The following is an 18,822-nucleotide window of genomic DNA, read 5'->3' as shown; positions in this document are numbered from 1 at the left end:
ATAAATATCTCAAGGTGGCACCACTATTCACGTTGGGTGGGTGTGAAAGTTTGTTCTATTATATCCCATCTAGACTCAAAAATTTAGAGATTTTGTTTGGTTTTGTATTTTTGTGTGCAATAAAGAAAGATACTGTGGGCTTTTTTTCCTAAGTAAATGAAACTTATTTTGCTGGTTTTAGAATGGCCTGTATGAGAAAGTCCAGTAGAATAAGTTACTAACCAGACCAAGTGTTCTGAAGAAATCAAACTATGAGCCTGTAGTCTGCTTATACCTTTATGGTAATCTTCATGTGCACTTTTTCTTTGATGATTTTACTGTGCACTTGTTTAACTCTTGATAAAATTCTGAAGTGTTTGACAGTCAGCACTCCATTCGGTGGATCAGTTTCTTCTTCTTTGACAAACATAATTAGTTCTGATTACATTTTCATTTATGTACTGGAATACCCAGGCAACTTGATGAAATGCTACTTGCAAGGTGAATTTGATGCTTGTTTCAAATCTAACGAAAGTATACATCACATCATTCAGGAATCTGTTGGATTTTATGGGGTTACCTTTATATTTTTAATTTAAAAAAAAAAAAAAAAAAGGATCTTTAAAACCGATTTCTTAAATGAAGCCTCTTTAGCTTGTCTGAGGTATTTCCAAACCATTTTTCTCCTTTGGCAGTGAGAAATTGATATCTGGCTCTCATGTGAATTTAAAGTAGTATAAAAGGATGTAAAATAACAAATATTTATGCCGTGTTTAAGTATTATTAAAGCAAACTGTGTAAATCACAGTCTGATCTGATTCTAAGTTGTTCTCTACTTTCAGTATGAAAACCATGTGGACTTCCTTTGGAGACTTGCACGCGCTTATGGAGATATGTTTGAGATGGCTACTGATGCTGAGGAAAAGAAAAAATATGTTTCTGACGGTAAGTAGATGAAAAATGCTTATGTACTATGTCTTCTGAATGTAGTGAAACATGCTTTGAACTTCGGTAAGGTTTTCCTATCCAATCTAGTAAATGGGAGTGTTTGTACTGTAATATTTTGCACAAGACCTATCATGTTGTACAACTCCAGTCCATTTTTTCGTCTCTGGAGATATAAAAACGTGGTCTTTAAAAAGTCTTGTTGGTCACAATGTAAGTCTGTTGGCTATGGATGATGCCTTAAAAATCTTCATTTTGATAAGAATCAGATGGAAACAGAATATAAAATAATAACTTTAAAATGAAAGAATATAAAAAATATTGTAGCACAGTTTCTTAATTACACCTTTGGGAGAGAGAGAAGAAAAGCAAACTGAAGATTTGTGTTTCTGAGGCAAAGTAGCACTCCTGCAAATCAGCAGTTTCTTTTATGATTCTACTGGGGATAGAACTGTTTCTTGTGATGTTTTTTCAAGATTCACACGTATGACAATTTAAGATGCTGCTTTCAGGTATCTTTCCCCATGTATCCTGTTTGATAGCTTAGCCTTACCAATGTTCCAATGATCTTCTTCACAGCTTTTTCCTTTTTCTTCAGTGCTTTTAAGAGCATTTCCCTTTCTTTTACAGTCTAGTTTCATATTGGCTAGAAGGACAGTATATGTATCCCTTCTTGTTTTGGACATTCTTCTCTTGACTATAATAAAACCTACTTCTTTTCTCCCTGTATCACCCTCCTCCAGTCTTTCCAAACACATTGTTCTCATGGTAATCTCTTTGTCTGTATCTGGGAATGCCTCTCTATACTTTATTTTTCCATTGCCCCTCCCTTTCTGCTGCACCAAAGTGAGGTTTTGTAAGTGTATTACAAGTTCATGTAATTGTGTAATTTTGTGACTCTTATAACATTTTGTAGGGGTTTAATTTTTTTTTCTGTCAGAAGGAAGGACAACACTGAAAAAACAACTTTGGCTGCAATTTGTCATCCTTAAAGGCAGTGTCGTGCTCCTGGGCTGTTATTACTTACTCTGTAGCCAACTTAGGCATATGCCAAGGTCCCTGACCTTATCTGTTTGTTCCTGTCATTTCATCACAAAGACTCGTGCTTTCTGAACTACTTAATTGTCAATGTCTTTGGTTTAGTAGCAGTTTGGCTTCATTATGTGGGAATTTCTGCGAGGATTGTATTACAAACTACTTTACAGCAGGCATCTCTGTTGTTGGATTTTTGCTTTTAGCAGTGTCTAGTTGTAGCCTCTCCTGATGGAAGATAATGGCATAGCAAAAGACAGGGAGTGAGAAGGAATGACAGAGGGATTAGGTCTTGGGTAATCAGCCTCCTTCTGCTCATTCTTGTGAAGGGGTGGGTGGTAGCAGCCCTTTTCATCTCAGTTTTTGGAAGTGATGCATAGGGATTGAGACTGCAGGAGAGCTGGCAGTAGTTTTGTGTTTCTTCATTCCATTGGGTTAGAGGACTGTGTAAGCTGCTCTTTGTTTTTATGAAGTTAACTTGTAATACAGAAATGTCAATGTGGCTTAATTGGTTGCAGCTGAAACTGTGCAAACAGCAAGCATCTCATCTGTGTGCGTGGGTTTGATCAGGCCACCTTCTGTCATCTTTATTCAGTTAAAAGCAGAACCGAATGGAAGACTGTACTGGAAAGGAACTTCAACTAGCTAATCCCAGTACCCAAGAAAGGAAGCAGCTCTGCTGCTTATTCTGACAGGTGCTTATCTAACCTGCTTTTAAAGGTCTTACAAATAATACTGCCTCCTTCAGTAGTCCAGTCTAGTCCTTGGATTCAGTTGCATCAGACTTGATAAAATGGAATAAGAAAAAATAAGTTGTATCCATTTTATTGTGGTTGAGTGCACGTATAGAAATGCAAATGATGTAAAGCCATGATTGTCCATCTATATGTGCAAGAGAATTTTGAATTTCCTTACAGCCAGAATATATCTGAATGCTTAGTTCTCAGTACTTGCCAAGGATGTAGAAGGGTATAATACATCTTTCAATATGTTGTATTCCTTTTACAGGAAAGGCTAAAGCTGAAAAGGCTGTCCAGTTGGATGCCATGAGTGCCGAGAGTCACCAGTGGTAAGTTTAGAAAACTAATTTTTGCATCATTATATGCATTTATCAAATCCAACACAAGAGACAGCTGTCTTTCACTATAAAGAAGTGCCCACATTATGATGGAGCTGGATATCAATTTCGTAAAATATTCTTTAATATTTTTCATAGTTCTATGGAAATCATTTATTATTAGGCGTAGCTATATAACTGCATTGAAATATTCCGTGAAGCATTTATTATAGCATGTGAGGCAACTCACTAACTGTTCTTTAATGGCTGCTGTGAAACGTAGGTGGGAGTATTTGCTTCAGTCAGTATATTATTGCTCAGAAAAACTATGGTCTTCTATTTACTTTCTCAGCATTCCTCCAAATAGTGCCATTTGGCCTTAGTCTTTGCCATTATGAAAAGTAAGCATTCTCCAAAATTGCGAGAAGCTAAACTCCAATAATTAGAAATAGACAATAATAGTATTATGAGAGTTTTGCCTTACTGTATAATTTTCCTCCGAGCTGGGCACTTGGATTAATTTCAAAGACCTTTCCTGTAATTAAAAAATCTTTGCAAATGTGAATTATTCTTATCTGATCATCATTATCAGGTAAAAGATTATTCTATTGAGTTCTGACAATAGGTCTCACACTGCTGTTTTGTTAATCAGTTTCCCTGAACTCCTGCTTTCTTTTCTAGTGTTCTTAGCTTTCCTTTCCATTTTAGCTTCTATGTTTGCAATTAATGCTATCCTCACATACTTAGTTTGGGAATTCACTTATCTTTCAAGTATCTAAACCTAAGCCTGTTATATCTGGCTGTCTAAAAAGACGTTGCCACTTGTGGAGCACAGTTTATCAGAGTTCCTTTTACCCACCTGAGTTAGAGTGACATTAATTTCTCCTCGTGTTGTTAACTACTTGGTTAGATAGAGATGGTTTCATTTAAGTAGGTGACTCTTGGGCTTGGTGTCTCATTCTCCCTGAGCTTCAGAGATGGCTGTGTTATGGCTCTGTGCTGTGTTGCTGTGAGCACTGCTGTATTTCTATGATTCTTTTTTCTCCCTTTTGATTTATAGCAACTAGTGACCAAAATATCCGCTATGTAACAATGGGGTGCTGGAAGTGGTGCGCTGTGGGAATTCTGGGCAGGCTTCACCTTCATGGTGTATAATTTGAGCATCACTGTTTAGCGCAAGGTGATACTAAGCTGCTGTAGCTCGAACACCTGCTGACAATAATTTTCAGCCATTTCTGCTGGTAGGCTGACCACAGCCATGGACACTTGCTCAGAGTAACGATGCTGTACTCCTCTCAGCTAGAGTTATGCATATAAACAACCATAAAATCTCATGAATGTATGATTGCCCATTTCTCTCCACCATACTGAGGGACTGACAGGATGTATAAACTCAACTTCACTGGCAGAAACTATGCTGACAAAAGCTTGCATGTTGTTGAGAGAGATGTAGGTGGTCCGTTGACTTCAGATGTGAGATCCTGTACTGGCAGGCACATCAAGCAAGGGAAGAATTATGAGTGTAAAGAGATATGTTACAGAGGTTAGTTGAGAAAGCCTATTTAAGAGTCTTTACTTGAGTATTTTCTGTTTTGTAAACTACTGCTTTTTGTTAGAGGCAAGGGATTTTGGTATGGTTTAAAGTTATCATACTTTTTGTACATAGATTGCAAATAGATGGGGAGATTTTAGTACTTGTAGTTTTAGTGATATGTGGACATTGCAAATTTAAATAGCTTAGTGTAATTTCTTTCCCCCACGCATTATCAGCTTATTTCTTGTTTCCTGAAGTCTCTCTGATTAGAGACATAATATATATATATATTTAAAGTGTAGTATCCATACGGGATATATGGCTCTGGTTGAAGCCCTGAATGGTGTGAACTTTCCTGCTGATATGTTCCAGAAAGACAGTTGTATGTTGTTGTCTAGCCTGCTAACTCTCAGACTCTGGTCCCTGTATATTCTCTTCTGTGCCACCACTTAACCAGCAATGAGTTTGTTTTGTAACCGTGTGTTTCTTTTCTTCCTCAGTAGAGTGCTTTCAGCAAGTTTCATAGATTTCATGTTGATTTCAGCCCATTTCTCTGCTTTATTGAGCTGCTGGGGATGCAAATGCTTGCATCGTCCTCTCTCAGATTACAAACTTTTAAAATAAGTTATATTTTTCATGAATGAAATTATTGGAAGGTAATGGGTCCAGGACAAAGTCCTGTGGAGCAGCTTTAATAACTGTGCAACTACTTAATCAATGATTCTGCAACTATTTAAACAATATTTCCATGGCCATATTGTGAGGAATGTCATGTGGGACAAAGTCAAAGGCTATACTGAGGTGAAGCCAAATCCCATTTGTTGCATTCCTCTAAGAATGGTTTATCTTGTCAGGAAAAAATAAAATATAGAAGTGGTTTTGTTTAATACTCTTTATTCATTACAAACTTGTGTTACTGCTTTGTGTGCTTTTGACTTATGGAAAAAAGTTAGTATGTTTGCTTGCTTGTTTGTGACCTCTGTCCTGTCCGCTTCTTTCTGAATAAGAACTGATTTTCCTTTTTTCCTTCTGCTGGGATTTTCCTCATTACTCAAGAGAACTCAATTGTCAGCCATGTGAGTTCTGTTTTGGTTGGATCTGGCTGATACAAATTTATATAAACAGCATTTTACACATTAAACACCATGAACAGGAAAGGAGAGCTCAAGAAATCTTTCCAGAATGAACTGGGCTCTCAAAATTGTATGCAAACAGAATTTTGCCTAAAATAATAAATAGGCAAGACAACGCATGAACAGAAAACACTGCAGTACAATTAAGACAGTAGAGTCATAAAATGGCTTAGGTTGGAATAGACCTCATGGCTCTTCAAGTTCCAACTCCGCTGCCAGAGGCAGGGCCACCAACCTTCAGATCTGGTGCTAGAACACGTTACTCAGGGCCCCATCCAGCCTGGCCTTTAACATCTCCAGGGACAGAGCATCTCTAGCCCCTCTAGGCAGCCTATTCAGCACCTCACCACTCTCTCGGTAAAGAACTGCCCTCTGACATCCAATCTAAACCTTCCCTCCTTGAGCTTAAAACCATCCCCCTTGTCCTGTGACTATCGACCCGAGTAAAAATTTGATTCCACTCCTTTTTATAATCCCCTTTTAAATACTTGAAGGCTGTATGAAGAAATAACAAGGAAGTGACATCTTAAAAATATTAACAGAAAAGCACTAGGATCACTAACAGGTGGTCAATTAGGAAGTACTTACCGGTTCACTCTTGAAGGGCACTACTCATCTCCAGATGTATTATACTTGTATGTACATTATATGTGTCTACAGGTGAGTGTGGGACTTGTCCTCCCCATATATGGGTTGGAGAACTATTGCATACATTTGATATTCTAGGATACTTGTATGATGTCGTATGTAATACATGTGGTCTTCTGGAGTCTGTACCTTTCTCAGCCAATAACTGGAGGTGATAGGAAAACCTAGGGCATCTCCTGTGGCAGTAGGTATTTGAGCCCAGGCAGGAATCCTGTGAATTGAACTCAATTCAATTCAGGGGCTCTGTTGACTGAAGCAGAAGATCAGATATACAGGGAGAGCTTGGGCAGTCTGCATGATGAGAAACTCAGCACAAATAAATACTCAGTGTGAAAGCAATACTGCCTCAGACCAAAACCCTTCCTTTTCATCTTACTGGCAATGTAACATTTTCTTAGCCTGTGTAAGATGAGCCTATCTGTTAGTCAGACAGAATTTTCTCCCTTTTTGTGTAAAGTTCCTTGTTTCTGTATTGACTGCTGGTGCAGAAACTGGGTTCCTCACTTTGCGTAAGGAAAGTTTTAACTGATCCTTTACTAATGTATACTTACTTCTGAGGGGCTTTGATATTTTCTATCAGCACAACTGAGGTTTCAATTCATGTTTGGTATAGATGATCTCCAAATCGTTAACTCATGCATTATTACAGACGTTCTCTTAAACTGTTTAATATATTATGGCTCACTAAATGAGAATTAAATGCTAGACCTATTCTTCTCCTGGTCCTGTTCTCTGCTTACAGTTAACTCCTGGAGGGGCGAGTGGAATGTGAGCAAAGAAGCTGTTGAATTCAGCAATATTAGTTTCATCTTTTGTCTTTTTTTTTTTTTCCTCATTGCTAATTGTTTTGTATTTTCTTTCTTATGTTTCTTTTCCTTCAGCTATTTTGTTTTCTGTGTATCTTTCAAGTTGAAATTCAGTTTGTATTCAGAATTTCTCATATATGTCTGTAATTGTGTGCTATTCTCTAATACCCATCCCATATCCCCTCTTCAGCTGTGAGCTCTTTTAACTCCTAGGGCCAGTTCCTTTTTGATTTTTAATTCAGTGAAGATCTTGCTGGAACTGAATTAGTCCTTAAAATTACTTCCTTCCTTTCCTCTACATCAGTAAGGATCATCTGCTGTGCTCTTGAACATCGTTTCATAATAACTCTTCCATAGAAATTCATATAGCGTGGCACTCTTTTTATGCTGTAGCAAGAGGGAGGACAATAGACCTCTCAGAAGGTTTGTTTTGAAAACTTGCTCCTGTTGCTTGAAAGCTCCCTTTACAGCATAAAGATGTTTTAGTCACACCCTGACTGACATAACTGCTCAGTAAAGACCCAGTGTAGGCAGAGCTATGCTGCTAAAAGCATCCCTTATCTGGAGCAGGGTTTTTCTTGTGCTGTGGAGCTGCTATCAACTGTCTGGAAAACAAAATATCTCTTTTTTTTTGTCTTTACCAGGGAAATTTATTGTAATGGTTTTATCAATAAACTCTTGCTCATGTTTGCCCAGAGTTCTGCTGTCCCTCCTTACTTTTCTGACATGCTTTGGATAAAAATAGGTAATGTTGTCTATCTTCTTAGCAGGTCATCTGCATTGTGTCATGAAACTATATCATAAAATATATCAGAAATTAGAACATCCGGCTTGCTGATCAGAACACTGACAAATGACAAATATCATGTTTAAACTAGATTTTATAAAACGTTAGCAGAACAAAAAGAGCAACGTATCTCTAAACAGTCAGTTTAGGTAAGGAACTTCTCCAGATGCAAATAATTTTCATATCTGAGTCCAGATTTTAGAAAACGTGATCACTCTTCATATTGTGGTTGCTAGCGAGATCATAAAACCTTTTTCAAATGGTCACTGCTTAATAAATAAAACAAAACAGCAACAAAAAACTTGAATAGTTACACTGGAAAAGAAAAACTAGCTGTGAGGTGTTAGTATTTGTTTGACCACCCCAAAGAGAGATAGAGTAAATATCGTTCATGGCTTGTTTGTTGTTCAGCCTGTATTGATTACTCAAGTTGTGGAGGAATGTGAATGAAGAAGTTGGCACAGGCCCATTGCAGGTCACTGAGTCTTTTCCTAAGTCTCTAGCCTGTGAGGAGGAGCGTGATGAGTCTCGTGGGATAAGGGTCTTGAAGTAGTGGTGCCTAGGTGAAATGCTGCAGCCAGTGCAAATGAGGTGAGCTTGAACTGCCTATTTACTGGAAGCTTCTTGCCCCAACAGACAGAGGGAAAATAATACTGGCAACTAAGCAATGCCTATTACCTTTCTGTCAAGGATGGTTGTATTACTACCCAAGAAAGCTATTGCTTCACTTTATTTCCAGACTCGTGAAGACCCTGCTGATTTTTTCAAGATCATACTTGCAACTACAAGGAATAGTAGTGTCAGTTACAAAAGCAGAAGTTAAATTTCTGGAACGTGGTTCAGTTGTGGGTTCCGCAGCCTCAAAAATGCAAAGCATGGCATAGCCGTGTTCTATTGATGAACTTCTGCAAATATCCCATGGCAGCAACATTTTTCCTTGCTTGAATAATGTTGTACGTGTTGTGGTAATTTATGAAGCCCGAATTCTTAAATATTCTTATGTTCATGTGTTTTTTTTTTCCTCTTTATTATTTTTTTTCCTTTTCTTTTACCAAAGCATAGATTTGTTTCCCATGTATTTTCAAGTGCCACTTTATCCCAGCATGTGCAGTATTTGATATTTTCCTGGAGCTCAGCTTCAATGCTCTGGTAAATTTTTAATATGAAAACTATGTTTCTGCCAATTTTTGCAAGGCTTAGTTGCATTCCAAGTTAAAAACAAACAAATGGGGGGAAAAGAAAATCACAAAAACAACCAACAATGCAACCAAAAAAAATGTACAAAAATCCCAACACCCAGCAACTGAGAACCTAAGCACTTCACTTACTACCTTGGAACGTTTTTCTTTGTACGTTGGTCTTTCACATTCTTAACTCTACTTCTGTATCTTTACCTCTCCCATTAGGGAACAGAAGGCAAACTGAAATATTTTTTTTCTTCCTTTAAAGATGAAAATATACATTTTTACAATGATGTATCACTGTAGGAAAGTGATGCCAAGCTATGATCACTGGAGGAGTAATGGAAGAACAGGAATGGCAAGCAGTAATAAAAGTTGCAGAAAAATGCCATGCAATTCAATGGGATGTGATACCATGTTGAAGTCAGATTAAAAAGTTAGCCCTTGGGTCTGGCTTGGTTGCAGATGGTCAGAGTATGTATGTCAGTGAGCAAAGCAAGTGTGGCAGGAAGACTGTGGCTAAGGAGTAAGATAGGACTTTGAGTGCCCTGATGTGCCTTTTGACTCAAGACCTTTAACCTTTGCTACGTATATCTGTTTCATTTGGAATAGTGGTTGCCAGAGCCAAACTGCTGGTATCAGTTCTCTGTATTATCTTTATAAACATGCTTGAAAAAACTTGCTGGATCTGCCTCCTGCTGCTCCTTTTGCAGCAGGCATGCACTATACAGTTTTATTTTGTCTGAGTAGGTATAGAAATTTTGGAATGATAGAAAGGAAAATGCAAATTCATCTTGATCTGGCTGTGCCCAGTGCCACGGGCAGCCTGTTACATGCCCACCACCTACTGGTGGAGAACACTCCCCTGACGCAGCTGTCACACAGAGCAGAGCTCAACGCTCCCTGTGAGGTGCTGCATGAGGCCTCCCCTCAGCTCCTCTGCTCTGGCCTGAGCAAACCCAACTTCTCCTCACACACTTATCCCTCCAGACCCTTCACTATCTTTGTAGCCCTCCTTTGGAGGGCTCTCCAACCTCTCATCCCCGTCTGTGCATAGATTCATGGTTGCCCCATCCTTAATCGTCTTAAAGTTCATGTGATTGCCAGCAAACAGAACAGCACTTGCTAGCAGAAGACATGTTTCGTTCATTTCGTATCATATTTGCTCATCATTATGTGATTTAAAAGAAGTTAGTATTATTTTTCCCCGTGAATCTTACAAAAGCAGCCGTGGCAGGATGCCCAGGGCTGGTCGTACCCGCGGGCCTGGTGTTATCCGCGCGCTGTTCCGCGTGTCTCCACCAGGTGGGGCCGGCGCTGAAGGCTCGGCGACCATCGGCTGCAGCGGGGGGCCTCGGCTCCTGGGGGCCTGAAAGCCGATGCTCGGGGCTGAATGGTAAGGAATACACCAATGCGAATGTAGTCAGTTCCTAGTTTTCACTGGCCGGTGTCTTAGTGCTGTCATTGCTTGTTGGACCAGTGAGATAAAAATTTTGCTTTCTCTACGCTTGCTTTCTTAAACTCTGAAATTTATTTAAGTGCCAAAAGAATTCTTCCCCGGCAAAAAATGACCTCCCCCCCCCTCCCAAAATGGATCTCTGAAATACAGTCAAATCTCAACTCGAAACAATTAATAATTGTTTAATACTAATTTATTGTCTATTCCAGTTTAAAAGTATACAATAGATAAAAATGAGAGGAAAAAAAAAAGGCCACGAATATATGTGAAACAAATTTTTACACTTTTAATGTGGGTAGGTCAGCTTATTTTTCATTCACTGTGAATGTTCCATGGATTTCCCTCCCCGGAGATTTGAGCTGTAAGTAGAAGTTTTTCTTTGAACTGGTTTAACTAAGGCCCTCTTTCTTGTCACGCACAGACAGGGAAATACTGCAAGGTGCTGGATTAGCTGTTCGCTTTTCATTGTTTTCTTTTGTAGCAGCAATCCGTTTAGCTATGGTATGCTGAGTTTATCTGATTAGCACTTAATGAGTAAAGGGAATAGGGGAAATGTTGCCCGAGTTACTTAAGCCTAATAAATGTTTCGGTACCTTCCCCCTCTTTCTAAATACCTGAACTTTCCTGACCCCGCCTTGCTGGTTCCCACCCTCCCCACTCTTTCCCATAGGAAACACTCTCTGTGCAGCTCCTGCTGTCAGAGGCGGTGGTGCCATGAGCGAGGCTCTGCTCAGTGCTCCCCAGTGGCAGCACATATCCTCTCAGAGGGGCTTGACAGCTGCTTGGAGCTCTCACAAATCATTCCTGTTCTGTGCTAACTGCTGTGCTGTACCTGGGAATGTCAGCCGACCAAAAGAGCAATAACTTGCAGCATGAATATTGCTAAATTAAAACCACTCGGTATGGCTCTAAGCGATACAATGATTTATTTAGTTACGCTGGCAGTGACATTTTAATGAGGATTCATTGAAGCTTGAATAATTACATTATATAAAGAAATTAAAGAAGGCTGAGGAGGTTTAGTAATCCTTTAAAAACTCTGTGCCATACAGATTGCAGTCGTGTTACCACCACTGACTTCACAAGCTGCTTCCACAACTCCCATCTTTTGCTCTGTTCTTCAACTTGATTTCCCACTTCTAGAATTATTCTTTGCTTTAATTCAGCATTACCTTGTAAAATATTTAATATGAAATAAAAATCATTCTAAAAAAATTGTTGAGTCATCAGTATTAGTTTGTGGTGCTCAAGTGTAGCTTAGGTGATTCCATTGCTTTTAGGAAGAAAAGTGAAGTCGTCTTAATGAGAATAGGTCCAAGGAAGGTTGGACTGATATATGCAGGAAAGCTGCCTTATGAACAGCAGTTGCTGTTGAACTTATGAGGACCAAGGAATGAAAGTTGAGTGAAGTGTCAGATAAGCATCACTGAGAAAATCAGCCTCTAAAAAGTGAGAGAGCTCGGAAACCTTTTCAGATTTACCCACTAAGTGAAATAAATGTAATAGAAATAACCTTACATTTCTTCTATCTGTGGGCACAGTACCTGATTTCTGAGATTTTCAAAAAGGAAATCTTAGTAATAGGCAGCTGTAGTAGCAGTCATGATTTTGTAAGAGCAAAATGCGCACGTGTGTTTATTCTATAATTGTAAAGGTGTTAAAAGATTACAGGAAGTGCAGGAACACACAGAGATGCTTGCAAAATACAACTGCTGTTTCTGAGGCTTGCTGCTCCCTATGAGCACACCTAGGGGATTTGCCTTCACAGGAGCACCACAGTGCAGAGCGCAGCGGGTTGGGCTGAGCTGCTTGGTAGGGTTGGGGCCGTTGGGGAAGCACTGAGCTGTGAGCTGAGTGGTAGAAACGTTGGAGGAAAAAGCTCCCTGCTTTTTCACTTTATCAACAGCGTCACTTAAACTTCTTGTTTCCATTTATTGCTTTGTTTTGTACCGTTCTGTTGTCTGCTCCTGAATCTGTACAGCTCATGCTGAACTTTGCTCCAGCTGTCCAAATGGAAAAAAAGCGGTGTTTAGTCTGTGAATTAGATACTGAAATATTTTGTAATTTGATCAAAGGTTTATTTAAATCACCAAAAGTATGTGTGTGTGTTTTTCTTTTCCCCTCTCAGGTTTGCAATTATGTGTGGCTATATGTCTCAGTTTGACAGTGTACAAAACAAAATCAGGAATGGTTATCTCTTTAAGGTATGTTTTGTAGGTTTTGTTTGGTTTTGTTTCGTTTTTTAAAGCTATTCCTTTGAATTATTTCCCTGCGTAGTGTCAAAGAGAGATTTTTTGAGCGCAGTAATTCAGCCTCACGGTTTATCTTGGTGCTGATGTTAAAGCGAAGCTGTTTTTGTGTGTGCAAATTATATGCTTTTGAAAAATAAAGGTTGAGATAAGGGTTCTGGAGCAGCATCAAGATTTCTGTTTCATTTTGTAGTCAAAGGACTAACAATTCTGTTTAGATAATAGAAAAAGATAAGAAAGGGGAGCTGATGAATTAACACCCTTGAGCAGTCGTGCTTCACACTACCTGTAATTAGCAATGTTTGTTTTAACAACGTCCTCTCAAAGGTAACTCTGTATTCCAGAGTCAGCAGTTCTGTTACATGTGCTCCCTCCCCACTCATCCTCAGCGCTGCTGTGGCTCTGTGCTCCCACTGCTGTCCAACCCAGTGCCCCTTTGTGGGTACCAGCAGGAGGCAGCAGGCATCTTCCCCTTCCCAGAGAATACCTGGGGCAGGTCCCTGTCACATCCCACACATGGCAGAGTGTTGCAGGGCTTTCTTGTGAATGAGCGCTGAATCCATCTGAGTTGTGCCAAGTGAGCTAAGCCCCGGCTGAGCAACAGGCTGTGTCAGAAGGGGAAGGTGACAACAGAGGAGTGCAGCGGTTGGTTAAGGATGGAGTTTTAAAAGACCACATAGCATTAGTAGCCCTTTAAGTGAGGTACCTTCCTCTTCAGGGGTAGTTTCTGAAACCCATGAGAATCATTGGGAAAATGAGGGATTTGAGGAAAATAATAGCATAAAAATAGAGCTCCTTCCTGATTACTTTGTGGACAAAATGATAGAATAATAGACTGACATATCCTTGTAATTCAGAAATCCTAGTCACTGGTTTAATTAAAAGAACAGTGGTATCTGGGAGAAAAAAAATAAAGCCTGTATGTATTTATTTTGAGAGGCAAGCAGCACTTGGGGTGAAATAATGTGTTTTCTATTTATTTTTTTAGTTCAAGTTGAGCAATTAGAGCTTTCTTCAGTGAACTAAAGAGAGAAATAAATAGACCAGAATCAGAGGAATCACCAGATTAGCAACTTTCTAGTTTCTACTGTTTCACTGCAACACAACCATTTTGTTCCTGAAGTTTATGTTACAATAGCACTTTGTTGTGTCATTTCATTGGGGCAGTCATATTCCAGGGTAACAGAGACTTCAGCGGTGAGCACTGACATGTCTGAGCTGTCAAAAAGAGTGGTTGCTTTCCCACTGATTTGATGTGAGTCAGTTTAATGCTTGCTGTATCTAAAAATATAATGGAAGTTGTTGCCTTTTTAAGACAAAAGTTCTTGAGCTCTTTGAGATTTTGAGCTGCTTATTCATGGTCTTGTTGTATTGTGTGCAGAGTTGTTACATAACATTGATTGTCATTTTCCTTTGTAGGAAAGGGGTTCAATCATTAATATTTTTAGGACAATAGAAAATAATTACAGCAGAGAAGAATTTCTGATTTTTCTTAATATGATTTGCATCAAGCTCCTTAGAATGTGATGTCTGAAGTGACACTGGTTATTTTCTTTCCAATAGGAGCATCTAGATAAAGCAATTGAACTTAAGCCTCAAGATCCTCTGTTATATTACCTGAATGGAAGATGGTGCTATTCAGTAAGTTTTTTGGTTTTTGGTGTTTTTTTTTTAATCTAATATTTATTGTATTGAAAATGCATTTAAAGTCAAGTAATGGGACTTAAAACAAAATAGGTGTTTCTTGAAGAAGCTATTTTGAGCGAAATGAAGCAAGGCACGTATGTTTTCTGAATTACCTTCCACGTGTGATGTTCCTGGGCTGTCATAATGGCTTGGGAAGTTCCTGGAGAATGTCACAACAAAGATTCAGATATAAAATCTGTTATTCACTAAAATGTTTTGCAAGAATATGCCAATACAATTATGCCAATACAAGAGCTTGTAAAAATTGTGTTAATTATATAGTTTTAAGTACTCATATGAAAAAAAAAGAATTCACTGGTTTGACAGTTTAGTTGCTGATCGTTTTTATGTATTTTTATTTATATATAAATTTTTAGCATATTCTTGTGCTTATAGTAAAGAGTTGCTTTATTCTTAGGGCCACCTGTTTTGTGGCTCACCTTCTGTGCTGTGAGGAATATTAGAATCATAGTGTTGCTCAGGTAGGAAGAGACCTTAAAGATCATCAAGTCCAGCTAGAACCTGGATCTTTTGTCAAAAGGAAATGTTCTTGCAAAGGGCAGGATGTAAAAGACCATTGAGAGACTTCTCAGAGTCTTCTTCAGCGCTTGTTACTGTGTAGTGCCTGCGAACTGGAAGGAGGGAGTTGCTGTGAACCACAGCCACTGACTTTATGTACAGCAAGGCTTAATGCCAGGTAATCTTTCAGCAGTACTTTCAGATCAGATACATAACTAGTTGTTTTTTTTTCTCCCTTGATCAAAATAAAGAATGACAGCAACTTTTTAAAATAGCTTTTCATTTTGCTTTTCATCACAGTTGTTCTTTAATGTCAGCACTGGCCATGAAAAAGCGAATTGCTAAAGATTGCCCATTAGCATGTTTTCTGTCCTTCTGCCTTTGAAGAGTATCTCTCTTGTCAGTCATTCCTTAAGCATTTTTATACCATGCTATGACCAACAACTGACTGTAGCTCCCATTTATGTCAAACACTCCCAGATGTTTCTTGTGGCTTATTTCTCACTTGAACTATTGCTTTTGGAAGCTTTAAGTGTGATCTAAATATACCTCATTTCGTTTATGCTGTGCTGGGGTTTTTAAAGTGGTAATTACCACTTACTGGCTGATGCATGTGGTTTGTTACACTGTATCATTACAAATTAAAGTTCCACACTTGTAGCATCTATGCAGTGCTCCCTTCAGGAACAATAAATCCACAGATGAGCATTGCCTTAGGGTGTGACCTGACCTGCCTTCTGTTAAGTGAAACTATCCACCTAAACTGATTTAGCCACTGTAATACCCAGGGTTGACATATATATATATTTTCTTTTTTAACTCTTCTGTGACTTCCTTGCTGGCCATGACAAAATACTAACCTGATGGACTAAGGATAGATTTATATAGCTCGGATAAATGTGAGTACAGGACAGAGTAACATTGGGTGATAAATTCTACTGCAGTCAGCTCTTAAATACTGTCTGTAATTTGCATGATTTCAGTAGCAGGATGAGACCGTAGTTTGGGTTTCTACACATGGGTCTATTAAGGAACTTAATCCTAGCTCACCCCAACTAGAACTTGCTGAAATCCATATTATGTAGGTCACTCTGAAAGTAGTGCCTCTTGTTTGTTTCTATGGAAACTACAACAGCTACAAAGAACACAAGAACACTGTTTAGATCTTTTAAATATCTGCTTGAGTAGATGAATGTTATTTAAAGTAAATACAGTGTTTAGAGCCCACTAAGTTATAGCTTTCTTCTTATTAAGAGAGTGAAAATTACCTTTGACCTTCAGGTCAACAAGAAGCATCTATTGGAAGTTAACTTATCTGTGATACATGCAGTAGAGGAATTATTTTCTTGTGACTTGTGACTGGAGTTTTGCAAGCAGTTATCCGATAACCCTTAATAATTCAATGTTTCATTTTAATTTATGCTAGCATTTAGAGCAGATCTATCATATCTAGTTAAGATTTATGGCTACTTACTTGCCATGGCAGAACAGACTCAGGGTGGTTAGTATATGCTTGTGAAACTGTATTGGAGCCTTTGGTAAATGCTAGTGAGGTGTTAAAAACTGGATTTCTTGGAAGTTTGTTTTTGCAGGTTAGATGCAATGTGTTAGACTCATGTGGTGTATCCCAGTGTAATCTGTTTGGGTTACGCTGGGGAACAAACAGATCGAGTTCATCTGTATGAGTGCTCTGTGAGTATGCTCCTCTTACAGGAAAGTGAAAGCCCAGGGAATTGAAGTTGGATAATTGACTAAATGACTGTACAAACTGTAGTGGATCCTCAGCTGGAGAGAAGGAGAATATTTGTGTTGGAAGCCAGTATTTTAAAACTGCTGTTTAGTTATTTAATTTCTTCCAGAAATAAAAACATTGTACAATTATTTCATGCAATTTCATATTAATATATCATCATTTAAAAAAAATAAAATCCTCTGGGGATATTTTAGTAGATTCCATCGATATTTTATTGAAGCTGGATCAATGGGATTGTTTTCCTTTGTGGAGGACAACTGTGTGATTTGTCATCAGTGAGCTGTTACCATTTAACATTGGAGGAGGAAAATGTTTAAGGTCATGGGTCAGTCCTGGCTGAATTTTCAATCCAAAAGAATTAATTTTATTGGTGCCAACATTCTGGAGTTTGTTAAGAGATGTGAAAGGAAAGGGTTTGCTTCTCAAAACCAAGCAGGAGGCAAAAAACAAAACAAAAAAAATGAGCTTCAGTGAGTAAGTGCTTTAGTTTCTATGTGAGTTTTGCTGAATCTTTTCTATGGAGGAGAAAGACGTTAAGGAATTCCTTTACAGAGTATTTAGGAGAGAACCATATTTTCTGCCTTAATCTTCAGTGGAATTAGAGGTCTGATCAGAAAGTGCAGCTTTACAGTCAGCTGTAGTTTAACTCCATGGGCAGCTCCCTTCTCAGTATTAGGAGAGATCTGGGTAGAATAAGCTGATAAGAAGTTGTTCTTTTGACACATCTATAGGAGAGGTCTTTCAAAATGGTCACCTCTCTAAGCTTTGGAACAGGAGAATGGCCTTCCCTCTTTGCCAGCAACCAGGCTGTTGTGGTGACTCACACTCCTCCTACCCTAGGGAAGTTCAGGGAGTGGCTGCTGGTCCCTCATGCCCCTTCTTTTTTTTCTTTTTCTTCTCTTTATGAGTGAGTAGGACTAGCTCTCCTTGTGTAGGGCAGCAGGGGAGCAGTATTCCTCTTCAGAGTAACCTGATACATCAAAATGAAATATTCTTTGGAAGCCCAGTGTTCTTGCAGCGCTTTTGAGACTTTTCAGGCTGCTGGAATGGGACTTACGTCAGGGCTCTCTTAAGATATGGAAATCATCTGTAGGACATTTCCTTCTTTAATTTGTTTTACTGTTGTTTTACTAGTAATTACTTGCTGCAGTAGCTGTTTTTCTTATTACTTTCTTCTGTCTATTACCAGTCTTGTGACACATATTAAATAAAGCTGAAATTGATGATAGTTATGATCTCACTCCTTACAGTCTCTTTGTACTTCATTTTCTGTGGACCTTTAGATATGCACTGCACTATATGGAATAACTTTGACTGTAGAAGTTAAATTTTCTCCACACTAGGGCTTGTTCCACCAGAGTATCTGTTGCCTGTGCTTGCTTACGCAAAGAGAATACTTAATAAAGTTAATTGATGTACTAAGAGTAATGTTTCCATTTCACTGAACATGGCATGAAGCTTTACTTTAATAAAGTTATTTCAAATTAGAAACTGTGCTTTTTTTTTTGGCTAGAGAAAGAGTAGTATTTCCTGTTCATAGTTATTACTCCATGACACAATTCTGTGTCTTGCATAAAACAGCTCTTTAACCACCTCAGTCACATGGGGGTACTGACTGACTCGGGTGGGATGAGGTTAGGGTGTCCTGATGGAATCCATCCACCTATCTTTAACAATCCACAAGTCATGGTTGTCTGTGCTCCTTCTGTAGGTGAAGGAAAGAATGAAGGGAAAGAGGGGACTGTTCATCCAGGAGTACTGTAGTTGATATAAGAGCAGATGCCTAATAGAGATGCTGCTATTGACTGTGCGAGGAGTGTGGACAGCAGGTGTAAACCAGACAGTTCATTCATAGATGGCTATAGCTAGCTGTAATGAGTTTATCAAGCCTGCAGCTTACCAATCAGGATACTCCAAGCATTACACAACTATCAGTCTATCCATTTAATAGTCAAAAAGGATAACTTTGACTCCAGTGTGCATGGAATATAAATCACTGTTGTGCACATGTGCATTGTGCTTTTCAAGATGGCCTTAGGTTGGTGGAGGTTATT

General features: G+C 38.7%; 1 protein-coding gene across 3 annotated transcripts in view; it reads left to right on the top strand.

Moving 5' to 3' along the window:
* Window positions 1-18,822, top strand: part of RMDN2 (regulator of microtubule dynamics 2) — a 41,879-nt gene that overhangs the window by 7,255 nt on the left and 15,802 nt on the right. For all 3 annotated transcript variants that reach the window (XM_072333439.1, XM_072333437.1, XM_072333438.1), the window contains exons 4-7: window positions 822-924; window positions 2,965-3,025; window positions 12,690-12,765; window positions 14,374-14,451. In XM_072333439.1, the coding sequence (XP_072189540.1) occupies window positions 822-924; window positions 2,965-3,025; window positions 12,690-12,765; window positions 14,374-14,451 (318 nt within the window). The remainder of the gene's footprint in view (window positions 1-821; window positions 925-2,964; window positions 3,026-12,689; window positions 12,766-14,373; window positions 14,452-18,822) is intronic.

Source organism: Excalfactoria chinensis, chromosome 3 (assembly GCF_039878825.1).
Source record: "Excalfactoria chinensis isolate bCotChi1 chromosome 3, bCotChi1.hap2, whole genome shotgun sequence".
In the NCBI taxonomy this organism is placed as follows: Eukaryota; Metazoa; Chordata; class Aves; order Galliformes; family Phasianidae; genus Excalfactoria; species Excalfactoria chinensis.
This window is presented reverse-complemented; position numbering and strand designations above follow the sequence as displayed.